Source organism: Trematomus bernacchii, unplaced genomic scaffold (assembly GCF_902827165.1).
Source record: "Trematomus bernacchii unplaced genomic scaffold, fTreBer1.1, whole genome shotgun sequence".
Classification (NCBI taxonomy): Eukaryota; Metazoa; Chordata; class Actinopteri; order Perciformes; family Nototheniidae; genus Trematomus; species Trematomus bernacchii.
Window position 1 is genome coordinate 12828806 of NW_022987714.1, and position 23976 is coordinate 12852781.

The following is a 23976-nucleotide window of genomic DNA, read 5'->3' on the forward strand; positions in this document are numbered from 1 at the left end:
ATGCTGGGCTTTATTGTTATAGCAAAACAAATGCAAGGCGCCAAACACATTACTTGGTCACTGTATATTTTGATATCCGATCTTGCAATGTAATGTACAGCATTACATGTTCACAGACCAGACTTGAGCTCTGTGAGCCACAACAAACTGCAGAGGAGATTTTCCAGCTAAGGCAACAATCAACTGCCACCTTGAGTTTAATAGCTGCACTGTGGAAGAGTCACAGGGATGGTCATAAGGTCTGGAGGGGCTTAGGCTGACAGAGATGGGTGATGGATGCTGCACAGCCACAGAGCCCACATAGATTCAGAGTGTATTTGTTGCAACAAATGGGATTGTGCACATGTTATACTGTAATCCATGACTGAAACCAGGGAACAGAAGTCACTGTGTCTTACTGGAGATCAAAGATTTGATGACTGGCGTTTTAGACACTGTCCTCCACACAACAAAAGGATAAACTAAAACAGCAGCTTAACCTAGAGGTCGAAATAGGAGAAAGAACATCCTTCACAAAAAACTATGCTCAAAAAACACACACTATGTACCTCACCTTATAATCTTCATAACAGTATAGTCTTTTTGGGTTTATTTTTGCTCTTTGTGTTTACTGTGTCTATGGTAGCTCAGCAAATTAGCTTTTCTCTGCTCTCTTGCTTTGTTTGACATGCCACTTTTATTAAATATTTGCACTGATGCAATGCCATTGGTATGTGGGAGTCCGGTGTTCAGTGTAATGCAAACATATAATAGGAAACTACAATTTGCAGGCTGCTCGGTTTCTCCCATGTGATTTTTAGCAATTATGGTCCAAAACATTGACTTTGTAATGAAATATAAACATATAATGTATAACTTCCTTCAATAGTATGCCCTGATGTTTTTATTTCATCAGTAAAACGTGTGGTAACTTAAAATGTTATCACTAATTGCTCACTAACAAGTTTCTATGGTCATACATACTTGCAATATTCACTAATGTATGCACTCCTTCAGAATCAATGTATATTTTAACTTTTAAAGACTCCTGTTGTCTTCATGAAAATCTGAACAACCTTTATCGGAGGAAGAGGCTGTAAGATGTTCAGCAGCAGAGATAAGAGCTTATTTCCATTATAGAGATATGTATCAGAACATTTCATCTCAGGACACCTGATGTAGAAAAGCTGTTCTATCAAAGCCAGCAAACTGAAAAACACAATAACCTGTGATATGAAATGTAAAGATCCAGCACTCCTGTTTCTTTCTTTAGCATGTATGCAAACATGGGCAAGACCAACATGCATGCTTTATGTAATAGCTGGTTCATGCTCACATTATTTAGCTGTTGTTGAAATATTAACTAGGTATTCACATGTGGTTCTGTGAGATTATTCACAGTGCTTTTACAAAACACTAGTCTGGCATTGAGCAAGTCATCCACAGAGACTCAAAAACACACCCACTGTAATGTATAGAGCTTTAACGCTCTATACATTTGTTTTGGCTCAGATCTGTTTTGTTTTTTTCAACATAGTTGTTCAAAGTCAAAAGTCAATAAAGCTGACTTTGACTTTTGACTTTGAACAACTATGTTGAAAAAAACAAAACAGATCTGAGCCAAAACAAATGTATAGAGCGTTAAAGCTGACTTTGACTTTTGACTTTGAACAACTATGTCAGACCCAGCAAGATGTTGTACAGAAGTAGACATGGAGGCCTCTCAATTCAGCATATATGGCTTGAAGGGAGCAATGGAAGCAAAGATTAGTTGGTTTGTGACGTTAACTGCTTCACTGACTCAATTAACAGTCATATTCCAATGGTCTTCCATAAACTACTTTCAGCTCGACTTGAGTGATTGACCTGGAGGAGGTATTAGTGAGACAATCTTGCAAGTGTCAGAGGCCTCCTCAGTCCAGTCAGCAGTCCAAGGTCAGCAGGGCCCGCCTCCTCTGGGCTGTTCACTGTCAGAAACAAATTGTTTGATAGGGGCTCCTTTTCCACTTAATCGCAGCCACCACAGAGACACACAGACACTGATGCGCACACACGCCAATGAAGGACAGAAATCTCATTAAGATCAACGAGATTGCTGAGAAAAAAATGTCACTCAAAAATACATCAGCCATAGCGAACTGAATGTCTGGGTCCATCAAAACTACAGCACAACCCCCTTCACCCATGAGACTTCAGACATTTTTCAAATGTTTACATATATGTCAAGAAATGGAAGAAAAAGAGAAAATATTGGATTTCCGGTGGTTGGGTAAAAAATACACATTTTGTAGATTTAGGATTATTCATAACTCGGGCAAAATTGATAGATAGAATGAACCTTATGCAACATGTCACCATTACCGTAATTTCATTACAGGTTTGAGGTCACTGTATCTCTGGCTGCAGATGAAAGTGAATGAGGCAACTCAGTGTAATGTACTTCTCTAAAGAGGCCAGTCAACTCTGTGATCAGTGGCACAGGGAGATGAAGAGGCTTCTTGACATCACAGGACAGAGAGCCACATACATGTGCTTTCATTATGCATACAGATACAAATCCCTTTCATGCATTTTGTAAAAGGTAGTCCACTGTATCACAGCACAGCCACAAAGACTGTACTCATGGCTAGGCTGGGATATTGTAGATACATACATCAACATGTGCCTGTTTCAAAAGTGCTGATTCTCTGTCCGTAGCTTTAAATGCTAATGAGCTGCTGCTGGCCACGCCCCTCTGCGAGATGTGTGGTTTAAAAAAAGCACAATGGTGCTTTAGGGGGAGATTCAGGTGAAGAGGTGGGTGAATTGTACCTTGGTTGGTTATTGGCTAATGGTTGCACAGCCCCAAAACATTGTGAAATCACAAAGTGGCCAAAATCTTATCAGCTCATTTTCAGAAATATTTTTAAATAGATGGATCAGGACAAAACGGGGGATAATCTTTTTCACTGAAACTTTCTAAATCTCATAATCCAGAGGGGACACATATTAATGTAAAACAGACATGAAAATGGATTTTGCACAATAGGGGACCTTTAAATGCTAACATTAGCATGCTAGCACGCTCCATGGATGAATGAAGATAACGAGGGACAGCATTGAAGGCGGGGTCCTGTCATTCCTTTAAACATACCCGCAGCATCGTGGGACTTGTAGAGGGCCTGGGCGATAGAGAATGCACACTTGAGTTTTCCTAAAGCCTGTACTGAATGTTGTGGCAATCCATCCAATCGTTGCTTGAAAAGGTCATTAGGATTCATTAGGAGCTACAGGAAACCATGATCACAAAACTATGAAGGATTCCTCTTTAGAAGACTATAATTGTGATAACATTTCATGGCAATCTGGACAATCATGAAACATATCTAGATCAAAGTGGTGGACCAACACTCATACCAACAGACAGGCCTCACAGCCATAATGCAAGAATGGCAAAAATACTGCAGGTGATGAATTTGTTTTCCATGGCTGTTGTTTAATATATTTATAGACTTCCTGCTCGCAGCAAGTCTTTCAATGGCTGTGAAACAAACATATCTCACATTTGAGGATATATTGTTTAAATGTTATGTTTTAGCAGACTGACTCACACTGCACGGTTTCTAGTATTTTGTTCTACATCAAATGCCACCATATATTTATATTATATGAATACAAATACAAATGTATACAGTTGTTCCCAGCACCAATCATTTTATTTGACTATATTGCTTATTCAAATGCAGATATAGTGTTCTCATAGTGACAACTGTGTTGTGAGAGCACAGATAAAACACACAGTTTAAATTGAAATGTCTTATTCCAGGATGATTAAAAATGGGTTATTTGTTTTTATTACATCCACTGTTATATATGAGATATATAAAAAAAGCAAGAAAACCACTACTGTTTCCATGGTCTTGACCCGTCAATAATCATAAATAAAATAGACCGGGTTCACTAGAGTTCCCATTTCAATCAATTACTGTCCAAGTCTTCCGGGAATCCATTCAGATGCGGAAATTACCTCCAGTGTTCAAAACTATAAAAGCATTCATGGAGGCAATTAGAAGGTTCTCTGTTGTGCATCTAGAACATACATACTGCACAGTCTTTGCTCATGGGACTAAACAAACCAGTGCAAATTAATGCATAAAAAGCAATTTTATAAAGCTTCAGGGAAATATGAATCTGACAGCATTCCATTTTTATCAAGCGCTATATGTTTTATTGTCATCGCTAAACCATTTCTCAAGCTGTCAGTGAGGAAATAAAAATAAATGAAGAAGGGAGAAGAAACACACCCAAATCTATTCAGCCATCACTTCACATGGCAACACCCATATCCAATCTCTTATCAATACAGTCATTCGTCTAGAGGAGGTAGTTACAGCTGTGTGAGGCTCTCCCGAACGCTTGTCTTACACATTGTCCTGTTCCTATTGATTTCTGTCAAGGTTTTCATTACTTAGTGGTAACATGTCACAAGATACAAATTCCTTTGCTTAAGGGTGATGTACAGCATGTGCTATGAGACCGAAGATTTGACAATTCCATTACTGTCGCTACCATGTGTTCTGACAAGATTGGTGACCACGTGATGCAGTGATGACAAGGCCTTTTACTGATGGACACATCTCTTTGCCCTGCAGAGTTGATTACATCAGAAAATGCACAGCAGGCCGATGATTTGTTCTCATGTGTGAGTTCTGTCATCTGTGCTTGTCTGACAATACCAGATCAATACTCAATCAAAGAGTTTTTTGCCTTTAGCTTGTCTGTTGCTTTTCAGTGAGTAAGCCGAGAAACAGAGCGTGGACTACCTGCCATCATCTTTAAAACATAACGGTACTGTTGCAGAAAAATCTCAGTGACTGTGTACAGTACAGCTTTGGTGAAACACAGTGGGGCACATTGGTAGTTTGGAATAAATAAGAAAGCGAGTCTGTCAAGATGGAGAAGACTGTCTCTTCCAATCACTGTTCACAGAAGCCCCGGATCAGTTTTTTAATGAAAGAACGGAAATGCCATACTGCTTAGAGAAAAACCAGGATGAAGCTCTTCGTGTGAATGTTTATGAGACAACTTCTTTTCTGAAGAATACTTGGGTCAGTCAGGGTGATGAATTTCTGCAATCATGAGCTTAATTGGAATACCTTTGACACTTCTACATCTAATTAAAAGAGATTACTTGAAGTCCCCTTTTCTATTCTTTCCTACATATGTCCTCAGAGTAAACAAGCTATAAATACACACTTCATGCTGCATTAGCTATGGCTTCACTCTAGCAGTAATTACTGACAATATGGTGAGAAGGAGAAAGACAAGAGGATATCAAATTGAGATATGCGGTAATGACAGTAAGTGAGTTGGCATTTTTATGACCTGGGCTATCTGGATAAAGTTTGAGAGAAACAGTTTGGAGCACTTACCTGGGATCAGTTTCACTTTTGTGGTTGTGGGGAATTAAATTATGCAGGACCAAAAGCTGTCAATGGGCATCCGAGTAGTGGATTGTATGTTTTAAAGAGCTGATTTTTACGAGATGGGTCCTGATAGCGAAGGGATACGATTTCAAGGACTGGTCTTGTGAGGGAATATAATCTAAATGGGAGAACCTTGACTGCAATGGGGGCTATGAAATGGGCAACGGCTGTATTTTCTTGTCAGAGAGGGGCAGAGGAAAGTGGATGATGGGGGGAGATTGGTTTGTCTGGTTGGACTCTGAGGGTTTTTAGTTTGTGTGTGTGTGAGGAGTGGGTCCCTGCCGAACCAGAGAGAGGGACAGATAATCAAGCCCAAGTTGATGTGGGACTTTGTGTAGGGGCAAAGGAGAATAGAAACTCTTTAATAGATTAGAAGCACTGAAGTACTGGAGCGGCCACCAGGGAAGCCAGGAGGTGAGCCGTTGTTACACCTTGAATTCCCAATCCTCTATACACCGTAATACAACTATGGCTTTGAGGCTTCAAATTCTGCTTTTTGACAGGTCTCTAGCTCTCTATAATTAGGATAAAACTCTCATCTACATAACACTCATGCTGGATAAGGAGAAGAGCGAGAGAATGGGGGAAAAAGAGTGACAGAAGGCTGAGAGAAAGATGGATGTTGATGCTCTTTAGCTTTGGAATGATGCAGGGAACCACATAATACCCACGAGGGAGCAAAATAATTTACTGCAAACCACAAAAATGTATTCAAATAAAGTCCTATTCACACATATTCAGATCAAATCACTTTTGAAAATAAAGCCATTTAGAATGCAATTTTTTCCTCTCAGTGGTGTAATGCATATCGCTCCCTATGGTAATTCAAAAGAAGATAGCTCAGTTAAGAAGGCTCTGGAAAATCAATGATGCCTTACTGGTGCAAAAGAGAGCAGATGCATATAAATGACTGAGTTTCTCACTGGATAGGAGTTTGCATTTCTATGAAATGGCCAAACAAACGTAGATCCCGCTGCTTTGGTGTGTTTAGAATACATATTCTTAGACTTTTAATCACCCTTGTCATTCAGCATATATTGTTTCTACTAATTTGAAAATGTCACAGATTTATCATCTTATAATTATCAGTATAGACATTGCAACTCCCCGAGATGAAACATGACTCACCAGGTCATTCGAGGAAAATAGAATTGACCAGGTGGACTTATTGCGTCCCTGAACCAAATGGCATCATGTACACACACAACCATGAAAGCAAAAAGAAGGGGGGGGGACACACATTTATCCTAGCACAACAATGCCCCAGAGTTAATTGGGCAGCATCCTCAGACACCTTGGACATTTATTTGCCAGGCTCCCTCAGTCTGACAAGCTGATAATGAGGCATTGTGGGACAGCAGGTCACCTGGTAGGGTGTTAGACCGACGGTTCTCCAACTAACAAAGAGAGTGAGAGAGGAAGAGAAAAAAAGGTAGAGACAGAGACCATAATAGGACAAATGGGCACTATTATGCTACAAATTACCTGCCAGTTTTGTTGTAATCTCTAAATTGAATCATTATCAATCTCTTTCTTGCTTTCTCTGCACCAACTAACTACTTTTGGCAACCCACCAAAGCTCTGCATCAACTGCTTGTACTACCATTCCCCAAACGTGCAAAAGGTTCCTATGATAGCAATTAGCTTCAGGTGTGGTTCACCTATTGTTTTCACTGGCGAGCTGGCAGGCAGGCTTCTTTTTGTTGATATGTGGCAGATGTGATGTAGCAGCACAAGAGTGTAGGTGTGCTTTGAGATCGAGGGATCGAGGACAAACCACAGGACAGAGGACCAAGTAGGTTCTGCAGGCAATGGTGTAATTACAGGGTACAGGTGCAGACAAGTCTCAGACGTTTCTAGACAATCGTCTTCATAAGGCAAGTTTGGTCACATTGCATGTGCTCTGTATAGGCCCTATTTTCATGATGGCATATAGGTTAGAGGCAGTGATTAAAGAAGATAACTGGATACAGTGTTGGAGGCAGGACCCCATTCATTCCTATGAAAGTTGATCAATGGTGTATGAAGCCAAAATGGCCTGAAACTCAAGAGCAAAAGTACCCATTTTGCTTCAGCCCCGCCTCCTGTCTGCAGCGTCATGGCCGATCTTGGCTAAGTCAAATGAATAACTGAATAAAATAAGTCTGGATTCGGCTTTTAACACATTTGACATCTTTGAGGATCTAAGCGCGTTCACACCGGAGTACTTTTCCCCGTACTTTTCCCATTTAGTTCCGTTAGTACCCCTTATTCTGCGTTCACACCAAAAAGAGTACTTAGTGCCGGGAACTTTTACCCCCATTTTTAGTGCCTGCTGGAGAGGTGATACTATCCTGGGGAGAAAAAAGTACCAATTTCTATTGGCTGGGCGAATTGCAAACCACGCCCCGTAAAACTCTGTATTTGCTGGCATTAGCATTATTAGCATTAGCCCCGCGCACCAACGGAGAGAGAATAACTTATGGCAACACAAAAAAAAACATGGGAGCGGTGGAGTGATGAGGAGGTGTCGGCGTTCTGGCGATTTACTCGGAAGGCTTCAGTAGAAGCTGCTGGGAGTCCCAGCAGCTGCGGCCTGCCAGTAAACCCAAAGCAGAAGAAGACGAAGTGACGTCAGCGGCTCATTTGCGTAATCTTCCCTCAGGGAACTTATTCCGGTGTGAACGCGATCTGTACTTAGTTCCATGGGGGTACTAAGTGCCGGGGCACTAAGTGCCGGCACTAAGTACGGCAAAGTACTTGGTGTGAAAGTGGCTATAGATTCAAATAAGGCTATAAAAGTGTTCGTACTGGCTAGTTGATTTAAAATGAAAACAATGATCCGCTGATTTACAGACGTCTCTATATCCCAATGTAAGTCAATAGGAAAAAGTACATTTGGGCGCACTAATGTCACGGACTGACACATACGTTGTAGTACCACCGTTTAGCCACTATTAATATTTTCTTCAACGTTTGGTGCAATCTGGTTTTATAACAGAGCTATCACTAATACTACAAATACATGTGGGCTTTTTATTGTAAGTCAAAATGTCTGCTGTGAAAAAGTCAGATTTGAGAAAATGAACTATATATTAAAAATGCCATGCAGCGTGATAAAAGGTATATCCTTGTTTCCCCTGCCGTACGCTTTATGTATCTAGCCTCTCTATTTGTGTGTGTGTGTGTGTGTGTGTGTGTGTGTGTGTGTGTGTTTGTGTGTTTGTGTTTGTGTGTGTGTTTGTGCGTGTGTTTGTGCGTGTGTATTTGAGAGCAGAGAGCGGAGCAGAACAGCAGACCAGATATTTTCCTCTCTCCCCTTCACAGCAGGAATCTGGGCCTTAATTACCTCTGATACAAACACAAATTAGTCTGGAACACAAACGGAGACTAAGCTATGAGGAATATCTTCATTTATACCCCATCATGTCCAATTATATAAGATATATCACCTAGATGCTAGGTTTAACTCGTCTGCGAGGGAAGATAAACATAAATTACCAGAAACATGACAGTCTTAACACAGTTATTTTCCAGCAGCGTACCATTCCACCCCTAAAATGTAGATCAAACGATGTTCTCTGTGCGAATCATTGACAATATGCATGACTCTCACTGATGTTACTGTTATGCTAATGTTCCACTGTGACTCCCCAGTGACTTTCTTAACAAATGGAGGGATTACATTCAGTGCCCTCTGAAAAGAGGTGTATGACAATATTGGCTGAATAACTTTTTCTCCTTATTAAATCAAATCAAATCAAATCAGGTTTTATTTATATAGCACATTTAAAAGCAATTTCTGGTCGAGCCAAAGTGCTGTACATGTAATAAAAACACATTACTACAATCACAATAAACGACAATAAGTTACAACAGATATATATAAAAAACAAAATTAAAATAAAAACACAAGGAAAAGTCAGGAGTCGTGCTCCGCTCTAACTAGAAAGCCAGAGAGAAGAAGTGTGTTTTTAGAGTGGATTTAAAAACCCCTAGGGTCTGGGCCGACCTCACATGGAGGGGCAGAGTGTTCCAGAGCCTAGGGCCAGCTGCTGCGAAGGCTCGGTGCCCTCTGGTTTTAAGCCTGGTCTTGGGCACTACCAGCAGCAGCTGGTCAGCAGACCTTAAAGGTCTGGCTGGGGTGTAGCGCTGGAGGAGTTCAGCTATATAGGCCGGAGCCAGCCCATTTAGTGCTTTAAAAACAAATAAAAGGATTTTAAAATCAATTCTGAACCGAACTGGAAGCCAGTGCAGTGAGGCCAGAATAGGGGTGATGTGGTCACGCTTTTTGTGGCCAGTCAGCAAACGTGCAGCAGCGTTTTGGACTAGCTGCAGGCGTTTAATTGAGGCCTGGTCCATACCCACATACAGAGCGTTGCAATAGTCCAGTCTCGAGGTTACAAAGGCGTTAATAACCCTTTCTAAGTAATTAAAAGATAAATACGACTTGGTTTTGGCCAATAGTCTTATTTAAAAAAAGCAGGATTTGACTACAGTGCTGATCTGCTTGTCGAATTTAAAAGTGCTGGTGAAGGTCACTCCAAGGTTCATGACCGAGGGGAGGATGTTTTTTTTGAGAGACCCCAGAATATCAACCGGAGAGGCTGGAGGTTGCGGTCCAAAAAAGATGACCTCAGTCTTGCTCTCGTTGAGGTTGAGAAAGTTTTTACTCAGCCAGGATTTTATCTCTGCTAAGCAGTCCATCAGCTGCTGTAGTGAGTGTTTGACATTTGCTTTTAAAGGCAGATATATCTGTACATCGTCGGCGTAGCAGTGGAAGGGAATATTATGTTTTGTGAGAATTGAACCTAGTATGTACAGTAGAAAAAGGATGGGGCCCAGAATCGAGCCTTGGGGAACCCCACAGGTAAGAGGGGATTTGGCAGAGGAGAAGGCACCTAGCTGTACCGAGAAGCTACGGTCTGTCAGGTAGGACCTGAACCATGCAAGGGCAGAGCCTGTGATGCCAGCGGACTGTTCAAGCCGTGACAGCAGGATGCTATGGTCCACAGTGTCAAAGGCAGCTGTCAGGTCTAACAGCACCAGGACAGCTGGGCTACCTGAGTCGGCGGCTAGGAGCAGATCATTAAAAACTCTTAAAAGGGCTGTTTCAGTGCTGTGCATGGGTTTGAAGCCAGACTGAAACTTTTCATGGATTCCATGGATGGTTAAAAAAGACTGCAGCTGGGCGTAGACTACTCGCTCCAGGGCTTTTGATAAAAAAGGTAGCTGGGAGATGGGCCTAAAATTTGCGAGAATGGAGGGGTCCAGATTTTTCTTTTTAAGTAGTGGCTTAACCACGGCATGTTTGAAGGCAGCTGGGACACATCCTGAGCTAAGAGAGGTGTTTAAAAGTAATAAAATACTTGCTCCAACTGAATCAAAAACATCTCTGAGAAGGCGAGAGGGAATGCTGTCTGAGGTGCAGTTTGTCGGCCGCAGGTGCTTGACTACATCCGAGAGAGAAGAGAGGGATACAGGCTCAAAGTGGTCGAGGACAGCAGGGCACAGAAAAGTAGCAGGATCTGGGGTAGCACTAGTGTGGGCTAGCTATTAAAGCAGATACCGATAGATTTTCCCCTACACATTTTCAAGTGGTATTATTTCTGTTTTCTTCCCAAACTGGCCACTGATTTTCATATGAACAAGGAGATTGATGGACATATCAGCTCAAAATAATTGAAAATAAAGTAGAGATTCACTTAAAGTGGACCTATCATGCTATATTTTAATAATATAGTGTAGGACCATACCTATATAAGGCATATTTATACTTTTTTATTTTCAAAATACCAAACAGATCATGCATTTTAGCCATGCCTCATTTCGCTCAATTTGCACTTTTTTAGCCCTGTTTTTGCAAGGGCTGATTCTGTGAGAACAGCACCACCTACAGGCCTGGCATATGTACTACAGCGTCTCCAGCGCTTTCGAACGGCAATGGCCGTGGCTGTCTCCTCCTGATTGGTGGAGTTGGCCCAATAGCCGTAGCGCCACCGTCCTGACGTCAGGACAGTGTTCAAATCTGGATCAGTTTTTATCAGATCCGTTGCAGCCCCTTTTTTAGAGATTTGGGTATGGAGGAAAATAGAGAGGGTTGTGTTTTCTGACACTTGGTGAGTTCCCTGGAACACCGGGGACACATATTCATGTATAAAAGACGTACAAAAGTGCATTTTGCATGATAGGTCCCCTTTAAAGTTAAAATGCCTCTTATGTTACAGCCTGTGATTTCAAATGTGTTGTCCATTTACCAGAAATGATGTTAAAATTCCCTAAATAATTCCATAAATAAATGTTTTATTGTTACCCTGTGCGAGTAACATTAAAGAAAATGAACAATGCCCAACTGTTGAGGGGATTTAAATAAAGATGTAATTGTATAATGTATTTGTGACATTGAGACAGACTAACATATATTTGGTTTAGGTCAATTAAGGGAGTTTATTTAATGAGAAAAATATAGAACACCACTATCTTCTCTTTCCTTATAAAACTAGGATATAATTAAACAAAACAAATGTTTCCTCAGCCATATTAGTTAGGATGTTTGCTTGATTTTAATTATAGGCTGATAAGTAAATATCGTTTAACAGTAAAGCACTGATACCATTGGAATTCACCAATACAACCCTAACTTGGTTGTTCAAATAAGATGTGAATTGAAGAGGGGCAAAAACTATTTAGCAGCTATAAAAACACTGGTTAGCAGGGCAATGATGGAGAGAATAGAAAACAGATAATATGGGGAAGAGGGATAGTGTGTATACAAAGCCCAAGGGAATGCAGGGCATGAAGAAAAAAAAAAGAAGAAAGATAGAAAAGAAGAGTAAAGGACGGGTGAAGGAGTAAACAGAAAAAATGGCTGCCTTTGTTATCAGTTTGCACAGAAATGTCAGAGCACTGTGACATTCTTCTTTACAGCTTCACCTGCTGCCCAACTGCTTCACACACACACACACGCACACACGCACACGCACACACACACACACACACACACACACACACACACACACACACACACACACACACACACACACACACACATTTAATTTACATGTATGCATTCTTAAGTGGGCTGTAGAGCTTTTTAGAAGAAGGCATTGGTGCTACAGTAACAGTTGAACCATTTTCTAGCACAAAATAATGCCAAACAAAGAAACATTTTGTATATATAGTTAAAAAAAAACTCTGTTAAAACATGTATCCCCATGATGTGTCGTAAATATGTTTTAAAGTGAGAAACACAGTTAGCGGGCAAAGAGATAAGAATTATAATGATCGTTGTGGTGAAAGGCAAGTCAAAGGTTCAAAGATTAACAATTACATTTGACAAAACTCAATACCTCTTAGACCTTTGATATGATGATATTCACAGCCTACTACTGTACATGAGCTGCAAGACTGCAACATTTTCCCAATAAAAGGATTTATAAGAATGTGATATTTATAATTGTCTTTCCTGGGAGGACAGTGGAAGAGGACTGCTTGCATGTGAAACACTTGTAGGAGCCCTTTCTCCTTTGGGACTTGCTCACATGGCTCCCTCCTCACATACAGTAGCATGCCTCTGATTATGCACTGCACTTCCTTTTGTGATTTGAAACAAAGCCAAGTTGAGAAATGTGTATATATGTTTGAGACCTTGCTCAAAGATATACACATGTATGCTTACCTTGGCCTTGTCTTTCTGGATTGCTAAGACGAATTCTATAAAACTAAACAGTATTACATTACATTGCATTTAGCTGACGCTTTTATCCAAAGCGCCTTACAATAAGTGCATATAATTAAGCAATAGCTCACGACAGGCCGTGGTATATGCTCATTATATCACAGCTAAGGGGCGTGGTTCGGCCCGACGCGAAGCGGAGGGTCGACAACCCCCTTAACTGTGATATAATGAGCATATATCACGGCCTGAAGTGAGCTATTGCTTTTATAAAACGGTTACCAAGTGTGGCAATATGAAAGAAAAATACACACTCTAATTTAAATAGTTTTTATTAGTAAATAATGATGTTCAAAATAAAATAGTCCCTCTGTTGCCTTCTGCACGAAACATAGTGCGAGGTGGTTGCTATGCAACAACACTAACAACAGCTAGCGAACATATTAGACAGAGAGCGTTGATCCATTATTTGGCTATTTATTTACATTAATGTGTATGTTGCCGTTTATTTTGCACCCACTGAAAAACTGTCCAGCATCAGTAGCATGGCTTACGTGGTTACTTGTATAGGCTGAGGTTGTTCTAGGCTGTTGCTTGGCGTGGCGAGAATATTGCTCCACTTTCTCCGGTCCCCGAGATTCGGCTTCCAGTAGCTCTGGAGAGAGCTTTCGCACCTGTGGCCACTAACGGTCATCATTTCTCTGCTTTGTTTCAAGACCCGCATCAGAAAGCTTTTGAATGGTGATACTTTTCCAGTTGGTCTACCTGCTCTTCACGTAGCTCTACATGTCGTCGTTTAGGTGCTTTTTGCTCTGGAGATAGGCACTCCTCAATCCACTCCTCCATAGTAAGACACCCCCCCCCCCCCCCCCCCCCCGGAGGTCGAAGTTAATCTTAAATGTTTTTGCGGACCTTTTTGATTACAGATTTGAAAACATCGTTGCTTGCTTTAAAAGTAGCACAATTCATTATGTCAAACCTTGGAAAGTATCTAAATATCCCTGCCCTAATGCCAAAGGAACTGCACACTGAATATGTTTTTGCCGTTTGATGTCTATGTCTGGACCGTTGCGTAAAAAGGAGGGTTTCTGCTCCGTTACTTCTCCGCTGCTTTCTTGTTCCAGTTTGAAAAGCAAACTGCAGGCAGTTTGCTTTTCAGTCCAACTGTATACTGTTTATCTCAGACGCGGAGGGATACTGAGTTGTTGTGAAAAGTAACTTACAATTCTACCCGTGGTATACGCTCAGTATACCACGGCTAAGAACCAATCAGATTGCTTGATTTTACTTGTCCGTTTTATAATGCAGTATAATCCATGTTGATTTTACAATATATCATACTATTATGAATTCTTATTTGTAGTGGAAATTATTGGAGCTTTATAGGAAGTTTAAGCTACTGTACAACTTCAATGTCTGATTCACTCTCACAGCACTCAAACCGTCATATGCACGCAAAAAAGACAGCTGTTTTTGCAAAAACTCTAAAAACTATGTTTAGGCTATATTTTCAACATCAAGCACCAATGTTGGCAACTAGATAGTGAACATTACTAGAGCATTTAGCATTTAAATAAATATATTTATTTCAAGACAAAGCTAAAGAGAGAGAATGTTGTATGTACACTCACGAGGCAGAGAGAACATCCCTTTTCTACTGACCAGTACACTTATGAGGAACGGACAGGTTGCTACATACTATTTAGATGCTTGTCAAATATATTGTATACAAGGACAGATCATTGAGGCTGAACTGACATGTTGGCTATTGCACAGTTTTGCTGACATATGCGATAAACACAGATCTTCATCCCTCATCTTATATCCGAGCTCAACCAGATCTGACATCCATGGCAACTAAAGTACAGAGAAGCTGTCAGATCACGACGTACTGAAAATAAAATCAAACTTGAACCAGGCTATGATCCACTCAGGAAATAGCAGCTCACAGGATGCTTATGGTTATAGAATAATGAACTATCTTTGAGATATATCAAAAATAAAGAACACTGCAAAAAACAGTTCTAATAAAACCAAATTCAATGATATCACGTCAAGGAAATAGGTCTCTGGCCGATGCTATCATATCCAACCCAGTAATGTAAAATTAGTTTTTCAAAAAATATATTGGTGCTGAGCTTGCAGAAGTCAGAGTTAACTTGTGTAGAAAACAGAGTCAGTGTTAAAAACTGTGATGATTCAGGTGTTATGAGAGGTCTGGCCAATCCAATATGATATTTTTCTTTACTGCTGGGGATATGTCACTTTTCTCATTTGCTCCCAGTGGACTATTTTTCCATGTCAGCATGTAAGGCTGCATGTGAATGTGCACAGGAGCCACAATGTAGACAACTTAAAGTAAAAATACTCAGACACTTTTGAATCATTAAAATCATATATGTAAGCATGGAATAAATCACTTGTTTTTTTTTGTAATCCATGATTTAATCCTGGTATCAAAATTCCCTTTTAGTTTGACGAGATTATTCTAACAAGATTATACTGTGCAAGTGTGTAGGTCTATTATCATGGTCCGCATAGCCAGTAATGACATGCTGTTGCTTACCCAATGTGTACTATCGCATAAGCAATGTCCGAATTAGCAATTCATAACACAAGTTCAGTTGACAACTGCTCAAAATGTCTTCATGGGAAGCTGTGTGTGAGTGTGTGTTTTTGTGTATTTCCTCTGGCTGCATGTTGACTGATCCCTCTTATCTAGGAAGCTCTGTTGGTGATTAAGGTTTTTGTCTGTTGGCTTTTTGTGCTAATGATGTCAGAACAAACAAAGTGACAACCATCATAGAATTGGCAGTGCATAGCTTTTTATTTCACTCTCTTGTTTTGCCGTCTGTGCTTTCTACTTATAACCATCTGACTGGTTCCACAAACGGATTTCTCCAAACAATCTGTGTGCTGCAACATGTTTGCCCTTAAGACACTTGACAGGTGGACCCAAGGGGCTCTTTTTATTGAATCGGTAGAATACAGTTCAAGGTTGAACAGCAGGAGCAAACAGAGTAAAGCAACTGACTAGCTCATTTCATCATCAGAGCCATGTGGTTTAACTGTGACAGTTGCAAACATTTCTGGACCCAAAGTAATACCTTTGAGCTGTGGAGGTAGTTAACTAGAGATAATGCTCACATCTCTTTCTTCTCAAACAGACTGTCTAAAAGAGCAAGTCTACCAGGAAGCTTCACCATTTAATAACCACATGTTATGTGTTGTTAGATGGAAACATTATAATCTAGATGAGCCAGTTAATCATCAATCAGCCGATGTAGGAAAGTTTTAAGCCATAAGAGCCAAACAAAACCAGGCCCGGAACAGCAAGAACTGCCGCGAGAAGTGCAGTGAAATAATCTACAGCCCTTAGATTTCATTGATGCATCGAGACACTGGATTGCAACAGTGGGATGATTTTCAATTGGGCGAGGACAGACCACTCGGAAAATAGAAGCCAAATATTCTGGATTATAAAAGCTGTTGAGTCGAGTAATTAACTTGAGTCATTTACAGCAAGATGATAGCCGATATTACTTTAGTTTATGTTTTGAAAACATACAACAGTTATAGTAAACATTGTGTGGGTATCTGATAGCACGTTAGCTTAGCAGCTGTAGCAACAGCTGTTTTGTGCATGGGTTCCTGGTACAGTGTTTACAAGAACACAACTTTGGCCTGTCTTCGCTCCAATATCAATGGCTGCTTTTAGACTTTGAATGTGTTCTTATATGCCATTTCAAAAAATGCAGTATCAAAACCAGGTAGATTGTCTAAAGGCTTTACTTGACTGAAGTTGTAAACACTGTGAGTAATGAACAGCAACACATATGGCTAATAGTTCAAGATGTAACCAACTCCACAACACTCCCCAAGGTATAATGTCACATATAACCATTGTATGGTGGATGACGGTCATTCATACAACAGATTTATGTAGAAAAATAATACCATTTTTAAATGTAATTTAATCTACCGTGCTTTAACATCACATACATGCACCCACACACAATCAGGTTGTTTAAAGGTAGCAGTAGTTTAGCAATGAATGTTCCAAAAATAGATACTGGGTACATTCAGAGGGCATTTATTTGTATTCCAGCCTAGTGAGGGCACAACCGTCACCGTGATAGCAACAGTGATAGCAGTGACAACAGCTCAGAGAGCCAAGAAAAGCAGCTGCTGTGACAAAGTGACAAAGGCATCTAAGAGAACGTTAAGATTTATAGTAGAAGCCAGAGGTGAAAAGATTTATCTAAGGCTCTGCCAGCCTTGCCTCCAAACGATTCAAATTGAAACACTTGACCACGCGATAGTGTCGGCAGGAGTATTATTATTATTGTAAAAATCCATTAATTTAAAATATGATTCTACATATTGATCATCCCGAACAGATAACTGTCAAAAAAACTCTCAACCGTCTAAGCGGTGCATTTATTTCCAATGCTTAAAATACCATATATAATCTCATTAAGCTGTTTGAAGCAAATGGCTGACATTTTTCCAGAATCCGGTGGAATGAGAGTCAATTTCGCTATTCATCACATGACTCGGACAGGACAGGAAAAAAAGTCAATGGGAGACGGCAGGACATGAATCATAATTACAGTAGGTCAGTAGGGGGACACGAGTGGAAAGAAGAGAAGAAGAAGTAGTGGATATATATAAAATGTACTACATTGGTCAAATTGGTTGTTAATTGTTGTAAAGTTGTGCTATTTACTTCATCAGTACAGTAAAATAATTGGATTCAAGCATGAATTTATTGAGAAATCCAATAAAAAAAAAAGAAGGAAATATTAGTATTAGGTGAGGTATGGAAACTACCAGAAACAAGTATGTCCTGGCACAACATTTTCTAGATAACAGCTTATTAAGATGGATTTCTTTAGTGAGTTTTGGCAGTTTTTACAACTTTTTTTCTATATGTATTTTGATCCCCTGCAATTAAGTCAAACACAACCTTACTCTGTAGCCACATCTGCACAATGTATGTGTAGATTTGAAACATAAGGAATTAATGATGAATTGTTGAGCAAAGCAATAGGACCTCCAGGATTGAACTGCAGCAATGGTTAGGGTTAGGGTTAGTAGTACAATCACACACCTGCTGAGGATGCCTTGCTGAAGGCTGAAAGTTCAATCTGCAATCACACTGCCATTCCACACTGTATAACTTGAGTCAGATTCAAGAATGCCCTCTGCCTCATTGTATTAAGTTTAGGTCAAATTACATTGAAGAAGATACAAGAAGATACGTGTACAGTATGTGTAAAATAGCCTAAAATGCAATGCCAAACATTGTAAACTTAACATTTATTTGTAATTTACTCCACAGTGGTAAAATATTTGAAGTTTTCGGGGCAGCACATAAGGGAAAGGTGAAAAAGTGGATGTATAAGGTTTGATATGGAGGTATTTATTTCCATTTATTTTATATTATCAAGACATGTACTCTGGCAGCACAATAACACATAGAAAACACCCAGACAAAAATGTTGACACAACCATTCCTCGTCTCAGATCAGAGACATCTCAAGAGTAGCAATCATGGTGTGTGTGTGGTATTACTGTGCTACTATCAATAAAAGCCGAGTTCACTCTAGAGTACTTCAATATAGCAATGACACCTACCTGTAGGGGATCCCTCGAGCACCTCTCCTGTGTAGCGTGTCTCTTTGAAGATGGGCCGGTTGTCATTTTGGTCGATGACGGTGATCAGTAGTAGGGCCGGTCCCTCAACAAGGTTTCCGGCGAAGTCTGTGGTAGAAACTTCCAGCTGTATGGAAAAAAAGATGAAAGAGTTTATTTCTGCATTGAAGAAGGTGTCAATGGGTGTAATTCTTATTAACCGTAATCACAAAATGATAGGCGAATAGTTTAAAATCTGTAATTCTGCTACAAAAACTTCCCACCTGTCTTCTAACAAAAATACAAAAATGGATTTAAATATCACTGACACAAATGCATGATAGCAACAGATCAACACAACTGTTGTTATTGTATCTTTGTTGCCAGTGGTGGGTAATTTCCCTGGACTACAATAAGGAAATCATTGGTTCTATAAGTGTTACGACCCTGGGTCGTTATGTCATTTGTGTGCAGTTATTTTTCCCTCATCCTGTGTCTGTGAGTGTGTGTGTGTGTGTGTGTGTGTGTGTGTGTGTGTGTGTGTGTGTGTGTGTGTGTGTGTGTGTGTGTGTGTGAGTGAGCAAGCAGGTGGTGCCCGTTAGCTGATTAGCTACCTTCAACAGGCTGATTGGTCCACCTGAAGAAGAGGGGAGTATTTAAGCTGCAGCCATGCAGTCCCTCTGCCCTCTCTCTGACTCGACTTCTCCTACTCCCAACTCTGCGCGTGTTGATATATCTGACCTGTTGTGCTGTGTGTGTAATTCTACCGTATACCGGTCCTTTTGTATATTTTGAAATCTTAGAAAGATCAACTAATTTAACCTGTCTTGTAAGACACGCTTTGATTTGCCCAGGAGTGCGAAACCCTTTTCTTTTGTTTAATTCTCGTTTTTACGTCAGGGTAGGTAAGAAGCCTGTACGTTTATTTTCTTATTTGTTAGGCAAGAGTTATGTGTGCCAAGATTTGTTTGTTTATGTGGGTTGTCTCGCCTCCTTGTTAAAAACTAGGTAATTAAAATGACCAACGGCATTCACTGTCTCAGTGTCCATATTCTTGGGAGTGGGAAGAGTGAGCTGAGTGCAGCTTTTGTGCTACGCCTAGGTTCCCCTAGACCTGGGCGTAACATAAGTGTCTGAGCATTTACCTTAACATTTGAAATGTGTGTGCATTTGTGATCATCTAAGAACCATTTCACTGCATTTGGTTTGTTCATTCTCTCTGCTAATTCTCACTTCCCTCTTAGATTTGTGTCCTTGCATATATGTATGACTCTCTAGATTCATTTACAGGCACTTAAATATATAAAACCTCCTCTCCTTCTCCTCCTCCTCATCCTCTCTGCCTCTTTCACCTCGTCTGCTCCTCCATCGAGGAACACTCCATCGGCCCACATCACATATTTATGATTTCAGCTTCCCCCTACTCTGCAGTTTTGCTAGTCATACTCCTCGTTCACCTAGGGGACCATGCCAGCTTGACAGAGTACAGTGCAAAAATATGCACAATATCAATTTGGCATTACTAAATGTATTCCAGAATGACCCTGTCCTGTTTAGTCAGCGCCTAAATGCTGAACAGATGCTACAAGTATATAGGCATACAAACAAACTCTGGACCACCTGACTCTAACCAGCAGCAATGTCTGCTCTGCTCTGCTCTACTCTGTTATGATTGGTCAACCTTAACATGTCCCTCCCCTTAACCTATTACATACAATGGATTGGAGTGCTATAAGTGCGAGTGTAACTTAGTGATGTCACTATGTCGGGGAAGTAAACAAAGGAGACCATTTGAGGCGTTTCAGACATGGGGGGGGGGAAGTATGTTGGAGAGAAACTCCCTCAATTGTGAACTTTGGGATTTTAGCCTTTGCAGACCATTTACATGCACACAAACCCATATGTCACACTACAGGGAAGGTAAACCCAAAAAAGCATAATAGGGCCTCTTTAATTATACATATTATTATCCTCAGAAATAATGTTTTGGCTCCATATCTCGCACATTTGGGTACAAATAATGAATGGAGACTACACATTGTTATTGTTAATGAACACACCCACACAGTATGCAATGTGATGTGATTATAGCCTGTGTGATTCCACTGCTGATTGCCATAATATCAGGATCACGTTTGGATGTAATCCAAGCATGTATGTTACTGAAAAACGTATCTGCAGAAGAGGCTATGCACCCTATGAAGTCAGCGATCAGTATCCTATAAAGATACCATATGTAATGACATTACCTCCATTCCAATCTTAATCTGTGGCTAAAGAGATGCCTTCACTTCCTTTATTAGCGCTGGAGCAGGGCTGGAGAGATCCATCAGAGGAGGAGAGACAGCGAGAGGCTCCTCTTGTATCCGTAGCATCGTATTACCAGCCTTTCCTCTTCCTATCAGTAATGCATGACATCACCTAACCTCTCTATCACACGGGTCATCCTGCTCCTCTCCCTCTATCTCACCCTCCCTGTCTTCCTGTTCCTTTGTCCTCCTATCTGTCCGTCACCATGGAGCCTGGAGCATATAGCGTAATGGCAGTAATGGCACACATGCAGCTGAATTAAGTGTGTTAGGTGTTAGGAGCCTAATGGTTCCATATATCATCTCATCCTCTGCTCTCTCTTTGCCTTGAGAATATACCATGGGAGTCTATTCATGTGATGGACCATTTCCCCCTCTGTCTCCATCTCGCAGAAGTGCTGACTCTCAACTAATAGTGATCCCAGCACAACATGTATCTTCATCCTATCCACTGATCAGACACACACACTCACACAGAGGTATACGGCTGGAACAAGCGTACAGGGATCTGCATGGCAAAGGAACTACAGTCCTGTGCCAACAAGCAACCAACGCATGACTTCACTCACTCACACACACATTAGTACACGCACGCGGTTAAGCTTTTTCTACGCAGTATGTCTGAGCTGTGCTGAGAACATTAGCTATGAGGTGCCTGGCGTCAGATCATTTGAATTAGCGGATCACAGACGGAGGGAATATATAATCAAACACACATGGTCTCTTTGCAAATAAAGGGTGTGATTTTTCAAACAACAGCTTTTGATTTGCATGACTTTCTTCGAGCTGCACATGACATGCAATATCTTAATTCCTGATTCCACATGTTCTAACCGGAGTAAGCATTGCAATCACAATGAAACTGTGGAATAATTCACTATGCTCAAAGATATTAGTGTTCAGAGTAAATTAAGTTGTCTTCTGTTGATGGAATCAATGTGACACACAAGGGAAAGGTAGGGGCAACTTGCAGATAGACAAATTAATTACACATGGTTGTTAGACATTTACAGTACAGGAAGTTCTCAGAAATAATAATAATCACACTTTTAATGTACTTTTTTGATGAATTATCCTAAAGGTTCTTCAAAACATGGGACCCCCCACAATCAAGGTTCAAGGTTCTTTATTTGTCATACGAACATAATAATAATAATACATTTTATTTTTATAGCGCTTTTCTCGAACCCAAAGACGCTTATGTCTTCACAACACTAATTCCTCTTAATATAAGGTTTTGGACGTTTTCACATAAACAGTATATATCAAATTGTTTTCCTATCATAACATAATAATGAAATCCAAACATGATTTCATTGCTAAATTCAAGAATAGTATATTATAAATACATATAGCAGTACATAATTGAAGGGGAATAGGGATTGAGATATTGCTTTCTCTTTCTCTGCTTCCTTCCCGCATTACATTTCACTAACCATATATTTAATATTCTATTACTCACAGTAGCTCAGTTTTCATGTAACTGAGCCAAAAACTCAGGGAAGCAAGACAGAAATCTAGCCCGAAGTATATGTAAATGATGATGGGAGCCATCATAAACCTTTATTCTTTGTCTCAAAACCATAATCTTTTAAAAGAGAACATTTGTCTTACCCTGCAGGCTTAATGTGAAAGACTGAGTCTAATTTCAACAATGGGATTATATCAAAAAGAAGTTTGAAAAGCACAATATATTTTTCTCACCATACTCTCATCTTTGCAATGCTTTTACTGTAGATACCAGCTCTCATACACATGTTCCTTTTGTACTTGTGTATGAAGAATCTTCCTAACTGGCTAATGGTGGTTATGTCATGTATCTTTACCTATGCACGCTCTCTTCTTGGAGATCACTGCATAATGGAAGACCTTACAGAATGTGTGCATATGATTTGGTCTGACAGACATAAAAGGGTGTATGCTAATGTTTTTTTCACTATAAATGTGGGCATGTAAGAATGGAATAAGGTCTTTTGAGACCCAATTAGCCTCCAGCCTATATGTGATACTGCACATATATTCACCACTATCATCAGTCATTGAACCTCTAGGGAACTGACAACTTCTAAGAATCCATAAATGTCTCTCTTGTGGTACGAAATACTTTAAATTGAATTAAGTAAAACGTAGTGTGACTTTCTGCATCAATGTGCAAGGAAAATGCCCCATTACATTCCCAATCATGATGTGTGTTGGTGTGTGTTGGTGTGTGTGTGAGTAGATCTGGGAATCAGAATCTAGGCAATGCATTCCTCACACGGCTCATCACCTGCCAGTTAGCAAAATGAGGAGGCTATTTTGTCTCTATCACGGATCAGAGCGAAATATTTTCTCACGTTTAAAATTAGCATTAGGGTTTGCAAGAAGTGATTTCATTTGTAGGGAAATGACTTATAAAAGGCAGAGGGAATTGGAGAGGATGGGCCCTGCTCGAGCAGTCGGTCACTGGCCCTTCTTAAAAGCTTAGATCTGTGACTATGACCCATCTTGAATGTAATATCATAGTGAATGCTTTCCTTTTATTTCCCTGTTTGCCTGATACTGTGTCACAGAAGCTTGAGCAGGGCTTTTTCTTATCTAAGAGCTTAGATCATTATCACACTGAGACATTGACACTTCTCTATGGTGGAGAGGTCACAGTTTCCTTGTAAATAAGAGCTGCACTTGTCAGTTATTCAAGTGTTGCTCATTTGTTTATTTCTCATGAATACCCGTACTTGATTTATTCCAAATGAATGCTATGATGACAATGACTTCTATCAGCGTTGCTACAAACATATTTCAACCATGTAAGGCTTATAGTTGACAAGTACAATTTACTTGTATCTTGCCAGACCTCCAGATAACCCAACCTTGGTGTAAGAGGACAGTGGCTTGAATCCTTTTAACCTGTTAAGCCCCAAGCCTGTTTTCCAGGTCTCAGGCTCGAAAA

General features: G+C 40.2%; 1 protein-coding gene across 1 annotated transcript in view; it reads right to left on the reverse strand.

The window, feature by feature from the left end:
• The window catches only part of cdh13 (cadherin 13, H-cadherin (heart)), a 361634-nt gene that overhangs the window by 159371 nt on the left and 178287 nt on the right, over positions 1-23976 (reverse strand). Inside the window, exon 7 of the mRNA XM_034141757.1 lies at positions 18739-18883. Coding sequence (XP_033997648.1) covers positions 18739-18883 — 145 coding nt within the window. The remainder of the gene's footprint in view (positions 1-18738; positions 18884-23976) is intronic.